General features: G+C 34.5%; 4 protein-coding genes across 4 annotated transcripts; 1 reads left to right on the forward strand and 3 right to left on the reverse strand.

Annotated features, from left to right (window-relative positions):
* The first annotated feature begins 852 nt into the window (after nucleotides 1-852).
* Nucleotides 853-4,528, forward strand: LOC120329637 (GPI-anchor transamidase component PIGS-like). The gene is made up of 4 exons (XM_039396353.2): nucleotides 853-1,540; nucleotides 2,112-2,297; nucleotides 2,645-2,819; nucleotides 3,412-4,528. Exons 1-4 carry the CDS (start codon nucleotides 977-979, stop codon nucleotides 4,095-4,097), a joined length of 1,611 nt encoding a protein of 536 aa, XP_039252287.2. The 5' UTR covers nucleotides 853-976; the 3' UTR covers nucleotides 4,098-4,528.
* Nucleotides 4,529-4,667: 139 nt separating this feature from the next.
* Nucleotides 4,668-6,606, reverse strand: LOC120329636 (uncharacterized protein C6orf118-like). The gene has a single exon (XM_039396352.2). The coding sequence runs from the start codon at nucleotides 6,579-6,581 to the stop codon at nucleotides 4,938-4,940; it is 1,644 nt and encodes a 547-aa protein (XP_039252286.2). The 5' UTR covers nucleotides 6,582-6,606; the 3' UTR covers nucleotides 4,668-4,937.
* A 5-nt stretch (nucleotides 6,607-6,611) lies between these two features.
* LOC120329638 (spermatogenesis-associated protein 17-like) lies at nucleotides 6,612-8,554 on the reverse strand. Its single transcript, XM_039396355.2, has one exon. The coding sequence runs from the start codon at nucleotides 8,407-8,409 to the stop codon at nucleotides 7,315-7,317; it is 1,095 nt and encodes a 364-aa protein (XP_039252289.2). The 5' UTR covers nucleotides 8,410-8,554; the 3' UTR covers nucleotides 6,612-7,314.
* Nucleotides 8,555-10,628: 2,074 nt separating this feature from the next.
* Nucleotides 10,629-15,800, reverse strand: LOC120330051 (claudin-8-like). Its single transcript, XM_039396867.2, has 4 exons — nucleotides 15,485-15,800; nucleotides 12,892-13,056; nucleotides 11,756-11,983; nucleotides 10,629-11,191 (listed from the first exon to the last, which is right to left on the reverse strand). Exons 1-4 carry the CDS (start codon nucleotides 15,765-15,767, stop codon nucleotides 10,926-10,928), a joined length of 942 nt encoding a protein of 313 aa, XP_039252801.2. The 5' UTR covers nucleotides 15,768-15,800; the 3' UTR covers nucleotides 10,629-10,925.
* Between the last annotated feature and the right edge of the window lie 538 nt (nucleotides 15,801-16,338).

A 16,338-nucleotide genomic window follows, 5' to 3' on the forward strand; every position in this document is an offset into this window, starting at 1 on the left:
ACCTCTGAAAGAGTCAAGATCGGAGTTACACTCTGTTAACGTGTGTTCAATAACACGGGAGTGTGGACACGCTGATAGGGTCGAATCTTTGTTGCCCTATAGTAGCAACAGAGGCGTCCGCTGTCCGTCGCAAACACGACATCCTAGCTGGCCTTCGGTATCTCTCGCAATATACAACTTTTTACTCATCAAATGTGCACACACCGCTTCGTTCGCGGTAAATGGTGCCTCGAGATGAAGTCACATTTTTTCTAGATATTGAATAATCTAATGTCGAGAAGCGAGCTTTTTCATTGCGTCGTCTATTACAATTTACAATACCAAAACGACACCCATTTTTGGTTATTTTAATCCACTAAGACGACATTCCACGCGGTCAACACAACGTTGCATGGTTACCGATACCATAAAAATAATACACGTGACTGGCATATCAGAATTGTGATGTAACAATGAGCTCAAGACAGTTCTTTCCGTGAATGAAATTTTATATTCCATTATTGGAATTGAAACATTGGGAAATCTGAAAATTCGTCCGTCTCCTCTTTGATTGCCCTTGCATTAACGACCTTGTCGCGACTCGCGACCCATTTTTAAACCTTCCGCGACCCATGTTTGGGTCGTGACCCATGCTTTAAGAACCACTGTCATATATGCTGTTACATCACACACGTCTAAAATCGAATATAAACACCATGTCCATGAGTATAAAATATACTCGGGAATTCCGAGCTATTATTCTGTCGCTGAAAGTTTATGTAATTTTTTTGTCAACTTTCTTTTTCTACAATAATATTGATAATGTAAAAATAAAAACAGATCGTCGTATCGAGATTCGAAAAATGATATCCCGCGTGGGGATTCCTTCAAAAACGAATTGATAATTGTAGTAGTTCTGTCGTATATCGGGAACGCGCGACCGTCTGAACGTTCGAGATTCTCCCGCACCAGAACGACACTACATTCTGACATTAATATGGAGAGTCTAAATGACAGGCGGTCTCAAATGCAGGCAGCTTTATGCATGGGATTTGTCTTTCTCTGTTTTGGAATTCCTATTTGGTGGAAGACAACAGAAGTCTATCGGGCAGATATTCCTTACTCGGAAATAAGCGATCTGGTAACAAACTCAAAAATCTCCACCAAAATTATTGTAACAATCGCATCTATTTCCGAGCAGCTAAACGAAGACATCAAGAATAACTTTGAAGGGTCGTTTGGTCTCGAATTTGTTCAAATTAGTTATGAATTTGACACAGTTGTGCTCACACAAAAAGATATTCAAAATATTAAACACCAAAATAATGCAATTGAAATTAGTTCAATATATAAAAACGACATAACCCTGGTATTCGAAATTTCAAGTGATGCTGAAAATGCCAAGGTAACATTTCAAGGGAACCGAATACTTCTCATTGAATATAAAAGCCTGGAAATTTCAAAAGGATTGATGAAAATAATTAATGAAAACATTGTAAATGCTGAAGCTCTCAATGATGCAGTGGGAAAAGCATTTGGTGCAAACATTCAATTTTCAAAGGTGAGAATTTGATCTTTAGAACATTAATATGTAGCGTACTGCAGTACTGTCTTTATTTCAGTATTTACAATAATCGCAGATACCTATCTTCCTCATCCTATTTCAATGGATACAGGAATAAGGATAAATACAGAAATAGGTTGATAAGTCTTGCTGAAAATGGATATGAATAGATTCAGCTCTATTGAAAAGTTTCTGATGAGCTCTGGTTTCTTGAGTTTTCAGGTTTTTGAGGGTGTCAAAAAGAGGGTGGTTTACCGGTACCACTTTCAGACTTTGCAATGATGACAGCATCCATTATCTTCAATATCCTAACTAGTTTTGTAAAAATTAAGGAGTATTGTAAGATTGATCAATCCAATCCAACAATAGACACCTACCTCCCTACCAACCACTTTCTTGAACTTTTTATTGAAAAATTAATAAAAAAGGACAATGAACTTAAGCTCGCGACATGGCCGGGTTAATAATATCGTTTAATTAGGCATCTTGATGAATTTATTTGAAGGGCATTGGGGAAAATTTGGTGTATTTAGAATTTTGTTTTATTTGTTCTCTATTTCGCCTTCAGGACAGAGAGTTTCACATGAGGAAGACTGTACAACCAGACAAAGGATATGACATTGTTTTTTCATTGTTATGTCCAGAACCAGATAAACTGCAAGCAACTTGGAATATGGAAGAAGCAGTTGACATGTATCTTAAACCTATGATTAAGAAGTTGGGAAACTTTGCAGAATTTCACATTGGTTCTCAAGTAACATAACTTTGTTGAATAATTTTCTTGATAATTTTTTCAGTAACTCTAGAATCTAAATTTTAATCTGCAGTACATAAAGTGTGAAATTAGACATTTATTCGTTATTACTAAAACTTTTAGGTACAATCAGACACAGACGAAAGTGTTAAATAAATCTGCATTTTCATAGAAGTAATTAGGAAATTTAGGTACTTTTTTGCTTGAAATTTTTACCCCTGGTTGAGAACCCCTAAACTAGATCTCCATTTAGTGAACTCCGTTGATCAAAGCAATATGTTCTGACGGCAACCCATACTTCAAATAGTCCAAATACTTGCACCGTATGCCTAAATTTTACAATTTAGATTCTCTACTATTCTGGATTGTCTGTGAAGCCAAAGTCCAAAACTCTTGATAATATCAAGCAATTTTATCTAACGCATGAACAGCTATCTCATGTTGTGAATCCAATCGAATCAAGGCTTGGTGCTCAAATATCTCCAAACCCAACTTTGAATTTTGTTGTTTACATGTCAGAAGGTAAGTCGAGATAAATAATTTGGGGTTGATTTACAGTGGCATGATTCTTATTAAACTGATGATACTAAACCTACACTATGATTTTTTGCCAAATTATAACTAGATTATGCATGAACTGCTGAAAAAATATTGAAAAGAGAGAATTATGTATTGTATAATTATTAATTAAATAAAGTTTTTGAATAAGATTTTTTTGGTCAGACTGAAGTTGGATGTCATAGACCTGCTACATACTTAGGAAATCTATCTACTTGGCATTTTAATTTTTAGTCCTATCTAAAAATATAAACGTAGCATCTACAAAAAAAAAATTTTGATTCATGATTTGTTGTATTGTTACAAATGCAGTGAGATTACAATTGTGAAAATTTTCAATCGTCTTATACCGAGTTGATATTTTTTCAAATAAAAACAATTAAGAATATAGATTGGTTTGTTGATGTTATTATTAAAGACGAGATAAATGACACTTAGCAGTGATTCAAATTCATAGAAATTCTTTCTAATGTGACAGCATAGGGGTGATTGCGATCTTTAAAACCCCATTTTATTTCTTTGATTTATTTTTAATAAACCTCATGCTCTCCTTCAGATAACTACAATCCTCTTTATATTCAACATGCTGACGAGAGTTATTCAACTACCAACACATTTCTTGTTCCGAGATGGGGCTCCATCATGATCAAAAATGCACCAAAAAGCAACGATACTATCTTTCCTCATGTTGTTGAACTAGACAGTGTTGAAATCATGCAAGTGTTCGTGGCACAACTAAGATCTTTACTTGGTCTTGAGATGACTAAAACGCCCAATGATGACTTTGAAATAACTGTTGCAGACAGGGGAATTGCTGGCATAAGTGATTTGGAATTGAGTTATTTGGTGCGAAAAAGAACTTTTGAAAATATTGCTACGTCGGTACATGCTATTCATACACTCTCAGAACTCCTAGGGAAAATTCACAACATTGTTATCAATGATGAAATAGCAGGTCATATTTACACTGCTGTTGATGCAATAAAGAAAGCAAAAGCTTCACTAGATGAATCAGATGATCAAAGGGCGTTAAATATATCCAATATTGCCTTCAAAGCATCAGAAACAGCATTTTTTGATCCAACATTGCTTGAGCTGCTGTATTTTCCAGAAGATCAAAAATTTGCAATTTATATTCCTTTATTCCTACCCATCAGTCTGCCATTGCTAGGCTCATTCATTGCTGCTATCAAATGGTTGAGAATGAAAAAAGGTGATGAGGAGAAGCAAAAAACAGAGTGACATGGTGATCACTTTTGTGCTGAAGCGTGGCATAAAAATTTGAAGTTATGGAGGTGGCCTTGACTAAAACTTATGTAAACCCCTGCGAAATGTAGTAGTAGTTTCTTTATGATGTCATATGGAAAAGTAATGAGCATGATGTATTAACAATTTCTATATTGTTATTGGTAAAATTACAAAATTTAGAAACTATATAAGTAGCGGTGATAGGAGATGTATATTATTTATAACTGTTTGAAATGGCATACTAATTTGAATCAGGTACTTTTAATGTGTTGTCTTTTGAAGCCACAATTCTCACAGGACATTGTTTTATATTCAAATGAAATGATGTGTAAAATACTGGTTTATCGATCAACATTATTTTTTCTACTCCTTATGCAATGAATTGAACTGAGATAAATAAATACACTGTATGACACACATCGATAGTCCAGTTGTATGTTATTTTCAAACATTCTGATAGAATAGACGTGTATAGTTATTCAAGTTCAACTAATCGGTTGTACATTGGCATAGAAAGAATTATATAAAAAGGTGAAAAATTCCATTCTCGTTTGGCAGTGCATATAATTTATGTTTTTGTTTGAGTTTATGAAAGTCGAAAAAAAAGCAATTTACTATGCTGCAGGGTGCTATTTTTATTTTATCTTCTAAAAAAAAAAACTGAAAAAGCAGGCGGTAATTTAATGACAAAGTTTCAATGATATCTCTGAGTTACGAATTTTGATTAAAATTTGAACAGTCCCATTATCTTATACCTTAATTTTATTTCAACTAAATGACTCAATCATTATTACCGGTTTTTAAATGGAAACTAAAATAAACACAAAACTTAAATTATGAAACACCTAATTCTAATAAAACCTCGTTAATGTTTTCTTTGCCAAGGGAGTCGAATTTTGCTAAATCAGCTTCTAGTGACTCTTGTTGTATTCTCATGTTTTTTGTTAAATATTCGTTTTGTTGCATCAGTTTTTGCATTTCATTTTCTGTATCTTGTACGGCATGTTGTAGATTTCTATGCAAAGTTTTTGGCACAAACTCTGACTTCAGTTCATGTTGTTTTTCAGATATACTGTCTAACCTTTCCCAAATATCTGCACGGAGATCTTGTAACCTTTTTTCGGTGTTTTTCTCTCTCTTTGCTGATGCTTGTCTTGTACTTTGCATAGTGACAGTTTTTTTACTTGAAGTTTTACTGGGTAATAATCTTCTCCTGTTCTCTTCTTCCTCTAATTCCTGTTGTCTTTTTCTTTCTTCAATAAGTGCACGTTCTCTCTCAATTTCTTTGTGTAATTCAGCATTTTTTAAAAGACCTTGCCTACCTTGTTCTTCTAAATCTTCCACAGTATTTTGCAGTGTTTCAACATCTTCTTCATTGGTTCCTGTCATTCCGTCGGCAGCATTTAAGCAGGACAAAAGTTCGGTATGATTTGTTGCTTTCATTTCATCAAGAAGGTCTGATAGATATCTGTCATATTCATCCTTAGTTTCTGATAAAATGGGACCAAAAATTGATGAATCCAAGCATAAATCATGCCATACTTCACCATAAGCTTGCAATCGTTCAAAATTAAGTGAATTAACTTGTTTACTTGGGTCGTTTAACTCCAGTAGTTTTCTAATGAGTTTTTGTTCCAAATGGTCCGCTGCTCTGTGTCCATCTCTTACATTCTTTTCCATTGTCTCATATCGATGTAAAACATTTCTGTCAAAATCCAGAATTTTATTAAACCGATCTTTTCTGGTAATTCCTGCAAAATGTGTTGTGACAAATTTTTTATCGGTTATTTCATGTATTTGCTGTTTGATGGAAGGGTGTGGATCTTTTAATGAAGGAGGTACTCTCACAGCTTCGTCAACTGCAGGCAACATTAATTCAGGCAATTTAATCTCTTCTGTCAAAGTGCTCGAATACTTGGATCCATATGGCACGACATACTTCTTTCTTGGAATTCTGCCGGGTGTTTTTGGCTCTTCTTTGGCAGTGCTCTGATCTGGCTTTGGAGTTGATTGTTCTAGCGCAAATGGTCCATCTGGCTCCGACATTAGCTTGGCAATTTCTGACAAAACCAATGACTCGAGCTTGTTTTCAGCCTTTGTGCCCCGTAGTGGAAATTGTCTTGATTTTTTGCGCTTAATCTTTTTCTTTTTTGTGCCTTTTGTTTCAGGCAATGTTCCCACTGTACCTACACTGAAATCCAACAGTGCATTTTTCATCCATTCCACTTTATTAACTAACATATGATCTGCGTTTTTTCGAGTCTCTGCAATTCTAGCAAAAGGATTTTCATTTTTCTCATCAACCATTCGAGAGCTTTTCCATGGCACATGTGAAGCAAAGTCATCCTTAACGGGCAGTTTTACTAATTTATCCGGATTTAAGTGACCAGAAGCATAATCCCTAATATCTTTTTTGTGAGCTAAGTAAGTAGCCTCGACCAAGTGGTGTAAGCTTCCGCTTTTTTCAGGTTTACTCATTTCTACTTATTGTAATGTGGGAAATATTACCTAAAAATATTCAAAAAACATTCATCGAAAAATTATATCAGACATACAGAAATGTGGCATTACAGAAAGCATGGGTGGTATATACAAGCCAAATTATATACTTAGCCAAATTATCATAGTACAATACTAGTTCTACATGGATAAATGTGGGTAATAATTTAAATGTATTACATAAATCAATGGTTAGTGATAAAAGTGAGATTGCTGCATGTTAGTAGTAGATGCCAAACAACTAGAAACTTGTTTTCTTTGGAAGTCATTATTTCACAGTTATTTCATTCTACATGGATATGTCAAAAATGTACATAACTGATCACGGTTCTAATAAAATATAACAGTGCTGTTACAAGGAACAACAAAAATTTTCAAGCAAATGCTTATTGAAAAAAATCACTCTTTTACAAGCATCCATATATTCTGTTTGGGAAGTGTCAAAGATATATTTTTATATACGATTAGAATGAACATTCTACATCACTTCAAATTGGTAATTTCTTACGAAATCGCAGAAAAGGTGTAAGTGAGTGAATTGTACACTAAGATTAAAAAAAAACTGATAACCATAGCTTAAGTAATCATTATTTAATGTATCCAATTTAGCTATAGTGATCGAAGCACCCAAATCCAGAAATCCCTTTTGATCAGTAAAATTAGCACTTCTGTATAGATGAATATTACAGTACAATGATGATGTTAAGAAACATTATTGCAGAACTACAGCACCTTTAGAATATGTTTGTTCAAACTTGTCAAAGACAGGAATTGGGGAAACTACAGTTTGCATTCTTTTTGTAGAGACATTCCTATTATAGTTTGTTTCCCGAAAGTATTTAACGCCATATGGGAGATGACCAAATTTGGAAGAAGTATGTAAAAGAGGTTCATAAGGTTTTTCTTTAGTGCTGAATGGTAGAAAAGGAACATCGATAACTCTGTCTCTCCATTCTTCCTCTTTCATGAGTTCCCTTCCTTCATGTAATGATGTAAAATCAGTTGAAACACGTAACGAAGGATTTAGAGGCCTATATCTTTGCCTATACACAATTACTGGATCCTTAAAGGGTCCTTGAATCTTTTCTTTCCTAATTGGCGGTAAAGTTTTTGTTGGAGGATGTGGCTTGAGAGTAGTATCTGTAGGATCAATCATGTCTAAAGAAACACTTGTTTTATATTGAGCTTGTTTCGTTTTCTGCTTGTGGTCAAGTGGCTGTGCCGCCCTTAATCTGAATTCCATTTCATGAGGATAGGGCCAGAAAGGAGAGTTGTATATACCAGGTTTTTGATGAGTGCTCAATAAATAATGATGCTTGCGAGCTTGATAATGTAGTTTTTTTTCTAACTCTTCATGTTTGCGCTTCTTGCGATCGGTTTCTAGTTGTTCATGATATTCATCCAATTCATTGCGAACAATTTGATTCTTTATAGCCAGGGCCTCTAGATATCGTTTCCTAGCATAGAAGTTATGAACATGTTCTCGAACATAAAAACCACGCCAAATTTTCTGAATTCTTGTGGCCATGCAGTTATAGAAATTCATTCTCATAACCATGACTGAATTGCGGACCAAGATTCGATAGAAACGGCGGCCCATGAAGCCACGCCAATTTCTTTGAATAACGATTGAACATTTTTGCAAGTGTCGCAAATAATGTCTCACACGTAATCCTCGATACCAGCTTTGAATTACGACAGCATTATTATATTCGAATATTCTATTTGCTTCGGCATCTTCATGGCTTTTATATTTGTCTTTCACCAGTTCTTTCTCCTTTCCTAGTAAACGAAGAAACTTTGCCATGGCACTGGCAAACTGACGATTTTTATTCTTAAAGCTAAACCAACTTCCCAGTCATTTCATTGTTTTCTGGCAAATTACGAAATGCAATCAAGGTAAAAAATAAATAAAAAAACAGCCTCAGATTCTCAACAACACCTCCGCTTAGCGTTGCTAGGATACAAAATGACTATATTGCCCTCTTGTGGCGAAACAAAAATAATTTGGAAGGTGTCCTCCGTGCATCGACTGTCTTTATCATCAACTTTTATAACAACAAATAAAAAGTTATAGATTAAGAACAATTAAATTTTAATAAGCCGTAAAACACTCTTTTCGATCATGGTTGCTAACCTTGCCTAATTTTCGTAGTTATCAGTTTTGATTGTTAAATTTGAGTTGAGTTGCGCGAGACTAACTTCCTATCTTTTCTCTATGCCTTTATGCTAGTTGATCCGTATGCGTATACTGCAAAGATACTGCAGCTGGAATAAACATGACTATTCTATCCAATTAAAGAGTCCAGCTGCACACTAACACAAATGTATTACTGTAACGTTTCGTTCGACCAGAGTCAGACTTCCTCAGACAAGCAGTTTACAACAAACTGCTTGTCTGAGGAAGTCTGACTCTGGTCGGACTCTTCCTCAGACAAGCAGTTTACAACAAACGACTGACTCTGGTCGGACGAAACGTTACAGAAATACATTTGTGTTAGTGTGCAGCTGGACTCTTTAATTGGATAGATTTGATTGTTAAGTTTGACAAATTTGAGGAAAATCGCTATTTTCTTTAACAACTAGACCAATTACTTTGAAATTTTCATCGGATAAAGATTGTATTTTCCGCTAGAAGTCTATTACGTTCGTAATTCCTAGATTTCCCATGATATTTGATATTTCGCACAAATTTCACTGTATTATTAGGTAAAATGGCGCACATTGCAAAGTATAAAAATGTACCCCTTGATTTTAGCGACTGTTTTTGCATTGAAATACTTTATATACGTATTTTATTCAAAATTTTTACAATTAAGTTTTCCGCCTTTTTTGCGCCCTATCCAAGCTGCGCCCATGGATGCCATACCCGAGCCCCAGATCTCCACTGTCCACCAGTAGGTACAGGGAAATATTCAACTTGGATTAATAAGCTACGAATTTCAACCTATCATCATTTACTTACATAATTCAATGATGCTCATTGCATAATTCAAATAAAACCACTACAGTATGCATCCAAGTAAGAATATATCAAATTTCAAATCCAACAAAGAATAGCACGTGTGAATGTTGTGACGTATTTTTGCATGAAGTAATAACACCCGGGAGGAATGCTTGTAGGCCTATCTGAGATAGAGTACCACTTGTTAATACATTTTTCTAAAAGGTAATTTTGCTAAGAATTGTTTTATGGTTGGTCGTCCAACTTTGTCATATAGCAGGGATGACGAGCATTTTGGTGAATGAGCCAAAAATTTTATTTTTAGTGTTGAAAATGTGACTTTTGGTCATAGAAGCATCATAAAATATCTTGGGGTTAATTTGAAGAGCAACGCGTTTTTGGATGTTTATTAATGTCACATTCACAAAGTAATAATTCATCCAAAATAATATAAACTGCAGAGCATCATGGAGAAATAAAAACTATCTCGGAGAAAGCCACGCAATACATGGAAACGCTAAATTTTTGGAAATATTATTAAAAAGTCAGAAGCCCTGGCTTGTTGTTGGGCCACAAAATCATTTTCAGAACCGCTGTATTAGACTGAGAACTCTTAAAACACTTAAACAAAACGGTTGGTAGAATGTTATTTTTGCGTCATTGTTAAGGTTTTGGGGGCAATCATTGTTCTAAATCTAGATAAAGCAAATTATGCATATCGTATGTTTATTGTACATGTTAATAATTTTTTTTAATAAATTATCAAAAATTTTCTACAAAATACATGATATGTTTGTTGAATATTCCTAATTAAAATAAACTTCCAGATACACCACTGTACTATTCGACCAGGTGATGGATGTTGCATAGTAACACTGCGTCGCCAAAGGTCTGTAATACCACCCAGTCCATTTCTATTTTGTCATGCTTTGTCGTTCAAAATATCAGTACGCATAAATATTTTTTTTGAAGATATCTCCCGTCTGTAAACGTTTTCCTATCAACGCAGGTTTCGCTTTCCACACCGATGGAACTGGTTCAATTCCTAATGATCATCACAACCAAGTGTTTGAGCAAAAGTATTCATTTATGAAACAATAGATGCAAAGACAAAATACAGAGATGGCATTTAAGAAAATGGAAACAATTATTTTACAAACAAGTCTTGAATGAGGCAAACAAACTAATCCACAATGTTAGGTTGTTACCCTTGGAAATCTGGAGATAAACAACCTTCATAAGAGAACCACATAGTAATTACCTTCAGATTTCCCAACAAAATGTCTGATTCATACGTTTTTATTTGATGCAAAACAGTTGCTGATAAGTAGTGAATCCGTATGGGTATTATTTATATATAATAAAAAATATAAAAAGGCCTATACAAAACCATCAACATGACCATTCTCGTCATACTCATTGGGATGGGGATCGGGGTGATAGTCATCCACCCATTCTGATCTTTTGTCATTGTGGTGACTCCCGTGACTTCTGTGACTTTTATGGCTTCTATGACTTCTATGACTCTTGTGAGACTTATGTGTGCGAGAGTGAGAATATCTACTGGAGTCGTCATCCCACTCGTCGTCGTCGTTACTCGGAGTCATCATCATTGCCTCAACAGGCTGAGAAGAAATTTCAACTTCTGCAAATGACGAAAATAAATTTAATTTATTGTCATCGTTAATCTTCACCTAATCTAGGTGCTTTTACTAGTACAGACATCAAAATCGATGTTAAACAAGTAAATAGCATTATTTGTTCAGAGGTGTGGTGCTTTAACTCAAATTTCGAAATTAATAATTAGACATATGATATATATCTATATGAATATTTTTGCTAAATTGTTGCCTAATTGTTGTTGTTGTTGGGGTGATATTTTTAGTGTAGAATCTTGGAAGTAGTTGTCAAATTACCTCCTATGAGATCCGATATATGATCCAAAATTTCTCTATTTTCATTTTAATTCACGGAAACACTGTTTTTATAGCACCAAGCTTGACCGGCTCGACCGCGAGTTTCCTTTGTTTCATTTTGCCAATCTCGTGCCCAGCCCTACCGTAGGCTACCGATTGTCATGCGACATGTTTTATGTTCTTAGACGTAGTCATTTGTCCTCCGCGTTGCTTTCTCGTTAAATATATATACGAAGCCATCTGTGCAAGTTTGCACAGAATTGCTTACTAATATATATATTATACGTATTTACCTGTAACAGGATGCTTCCATTCATACGAATTTTTATCCACCGGTCTATTGAAGCACGTGCAGCAAGTTAATATGCAGCCCAGTCCCAAGGATAACGCCATAGAAAACCATCCAATAAACAAACATGACCCCAACGTGTATTTCACTCTCGTTGTCTGATAGTAAGGTGACCAATACTCTCTCACAACTTCGGCAGCGTACCAGGACACCGCAATCCCAGTCAAAACTCCTGCATAGTAGACAAAAGTTAATTCATTTAGCGGGAACTTTAACATTATTCGTGATCGTGTGGTGTAGGCGCGGCGGTGTGGCTCAACGGGCTAAGCGTTATGAATACGCTCGTCACCGCACCTCTAATTACTCCGCGTGGGTTCGCAGGTTCGAATCCCATGCAGAGATGGTTATGTGCAAGAGGATTGCTGGACTCCTCGCCGTCGTTGGGTGGTTCACGTAACCGCTGGTCGGTTACGGCTCCCTCCACCACCAAGTCCATGCTTCCGAAAACAAACAATATAACTAATCCCATACCCGACTTGGAACGGTAACCAGACGAGAGGTCGTGTTTCGCCATATGGATAAGTCGTCTTATCGGCTTTCCTCTCCCCCGGGATAAATATGTAAATCCTATCCTATGTACGTTTCATTGTATACGACAGCGTTTTTGTAATCACAAGACCTCTTTCTATAGACTCCCGGTTGTGTGGTGATTACGGAGTACAAAGATCACAACATCAAGTCTATTTTCCTTTGAATAAAATATTTTAAAATGGAATTGCCATCATAATTAATAAAGTAATTAAAAACGCATAAAACGCAACGCAATAAACGCATAACGCAATAAAATTAAAAATATGATTCATCATCAAGAGGCAAATTTACAATAACATGATGTGAGAGCAATTGTTGACAAGTATTTTATATTTTTTGTATTTTTCATTTTCACAAATCAGGGTTATGCATCGGAAAGATATGAAAAGTAAGTTGACAATAATACGAATGTAAATTTTATAAGTAGTGTGGCAAATTTGATATTCGCCCCCAAAAAAGGCCATAATAACATATCCGGGGTACAGGAGACTCAGTAAGTAACGTAGTACACAGTTAAATTCGTTCCAAATATTTTAGTTTAATACAAACCGGCGATGATATGACATATTCCGGCACCAAGATTTATCCATCGTTTTGTTTTACTGTCTTCTCTGAATGCTCTGGTACATTTCATTCCGGCAAGAGAAAGGCAGAAGGCAATGGCTGATGTAACGAGAGCAATTGCCATAAATGCTCGATATGCGTCGAGATGTGCTGCGAAAATGATTAAACAGAAATCAATCTATATCTTTCGAATTGTATTAGTTATTATACAAAACTTAATTCTAATTCGCCATGAAATACAAAACATGGAATGCCTAGCCCGACCATACAAGCGACTTTGTCGGATTTATAAAACCAATATTTGGACAAAAGTCTTGTCATGGCGTCTTTAATGCATACTCTATTACTTCAAATTTGCTATTCTTCGGTACTTTAAAGGCTTTCACTTGTTTGAACATACTATTGCTATTTGAACTTGTCGTATGATACATATATACTCTATAAATGGAATCCATAGCATCACCACACCAAACAAAGCTGCTTTGTTTAAGCTAATACTTGGGTAAAAGTCTAGCCACGGTGTCATTAATGCATAACCTATATGCGTTTGAATTTGTAATTATACTGTACTTGAAGCATTGTAGAAGTTTGATCATACTATTGCTGTTTTAGCTCATAAAGACAAAGGTCAATTTGAGCTAGTGAATAATAACGACGACTTTTTATACTACAAAATTATACTGCAAGATATGTTTGGACTTTCGGCAATTAGTTCCAACCTGATTTCAAATATTCCCTTTTTATGAATAACCTATATAGTTTCACTATCATTTTATAGACAAAAGGTTTAGAATTATTTTCATAATATTCTAGGTTTCATGTAACATTTAAATGATATTCGTATATTAGCTGTCTATGAAAATATACTTCCATGTCACAAGAATAAATGGTACACTAAGATTTGAGGTTCTCTTTTCTCGTGTATATTTACGAAGGATTTTATCGATGCATTTCATTCATACTTGCTTAGATTCCACTGGAACGAGCAGTTTTTAGGATCTACTCACGTGAAAATTTGGAATATTATTTTATTTACAGATTTTTGAATAACTTGCTCAAGATTTCACTGTAAGTAAACCTAGTGTAATGTATGAGCACGTGATATTGGAGGGTAAATTGTTTATATTGGAGATTCTGAAATGAAGTTTAATATTACTTTTGAACAGTATTTAAAAGGATAACGATGTAGAAACCTGACTAATATTTTAATTCTGTACTGTAAATTCGTCAGATAGCGCTTTTGGGCCCAAAATCAGACTTACATAAATTTATTTGAATATTGCTCATTCTTTCTCAAATGCTGAATGCTTGTTTTTTGTTTTGTTTATAGTAGTAAGTAATTTATATTACTATACTACTAATATATACTAATATATAATATCTTTGTAGAAGCGAATTAACTTTCAGAATTGTAAATTTTGAGTATTTCGAGTGTTGTTTATTTTCGAAATTTTAATTCACTCAATTTCAATTCACTTAATTTCAATGTCAAATATTTCTCTCGACTTATTTTGTTTTGCCCCATTTATGACGTAAGCTCTGACTAACTTTACAATCGTGTTTGTCAAATAGAAGTCTAATAAATTTCACTTTCTGTATTATATGTCGTAGTCACTTCTTATGTACTGATGCGATTTGAGAGCAGAAGCTTACTTTACATGTTTACGATTTTATAGATGATAGATGATTTCGAATTGCAATGACGAATCGAAATGAGTAAACATCAAATTTCAAATGCTTGTAACATATTCTTGAGGTTAATAATTTATTTCTGAACACATTTCTTGTATTATATTTCTAGAGTATGGCAATATATATTGGAGTTATTATGTAAAAGTCATATACATATAAGAAAATCCGATTAATATATAATCTTTTTTATAAAATTTGGAGAACGATTTTTGTGAAGCAAATTTGATCGATTTCCTTTTCAAATGGTATCGTAGGGTATCGACTGTTATCTCAGAATTTGTTTTTCCACACTACACTGCGTTTTCCTTATCTACGTCACATATAATTTTTTTTTTGAATGAATTAGGGGAACTGTTCTCTGCTTGGCAAAAACTTACTTCGATAACAAGTTGAGTAACAATACAGTTATATCATGAGACCACATCGCAATACAATATAGGTTTTTGCCACGGATTGGATACCTAGGTTGGACTTTATTGCATTTTTTTCTTGAACTCACTCGAAATAATGTCGTTTATTTTTGAATGAAAGGATCTAAAATTATGAGTTTAAAATAAAATAACCCAATATGAAAATATTCCTTTTTGGAAAGAATCGGTTTAATAAGTTGTAAAACACTACTTTACAGTGCAATTTAAAAAGTATGTAAGTTAAATTTCCATGAACTTGCTGAATTAAAATTAGAAGTAAAATAACAACTAATAAATTATTTAACTATTTTTAATACAAGACAACATTTTTAAGTATGTAATAAATTGTACAGCGCTTTGAAATTCATATTTGTATAAATAGCCTATCTGACGGTTTCAGCACACTTTGGTACGTGAAAAAGCTACGATTTTGTTGTCGACTTGTAAACTATTTTGATCATTTAAATGATTCTTACCGTAGATGCCATACTTGTAATAAGAGTTTGACACCCAAGTTTTACTGGAAGCTTGACGAGTTGACATCTGACCAATTTGATAGCATTGAGTTTGCTGGCGGTAGAAAGACATGCATTCCATCCATAATCCTTCATATCCCCATACGTTATTGAATGCATTTATCGTTGCTTGCATCGCTGTTGTTCTCCAGAACGGAGCGGCAAATACAAATATTACCGCAACCAAATTGAATCCTCCCAAAATTGCAGTTATCAAGCGGAGTCTGGCGCTGGACACCGCCATAATGATATTGTCGATTAAACTATGAACTTATATTTCACTATTTAAATGAATACAAAGTACACGTTATTTTCTTCATCTGTCATGCTTTTACTGTGGATTAATCAATACAGACATATACATTGCGTCCCAAAACGCAATGAGTTGGGAAACATTTTGCCTTGATTTGACGCTAATTTAATAATAAAAAAAAAAAATTCAGAGAAATTGGATAATACCAACAAAGTTAAATTTGTACTGTTCATCTTTCAGAGTTATCCTCCATCTTTTTATGTCACTCACATCTCCATTCTCTATGTACTTATCTCACTCTCCCAATCTTTTCAATTCGACCGTTGAGTGGGAAATAGACTTCAAATAAGCTACTAAAAATTAAGCTACCCTGAGATATTTTACCAATACGATTGTAGTAGGGGCAATTACTAATTCGAAAGATCTCAGCCTACAGGGGCGAAGCTAATGCATTGGTGGAGAACCGATGCCACCCACACATGTCTACGTAAACATTCTAAAACAAAGACACCAGAGAGCCATCTAACATTTAATAATATCTCAAATACGCTGGTTTGAAAAC

This window comes from Styela clava, chromosome 12 (assembly GCF_964204865.1).
Source record: "Styela clava chromosome 12, kaStyClav1.hap1.2, whole genome shotgun sequence".
NCBI classification, from domain to species: Eukaryota; Metazoa; Chordata; class Ascidiacea; order Stolidobranchia; family Styelidae; genus Styela; species Styela clava.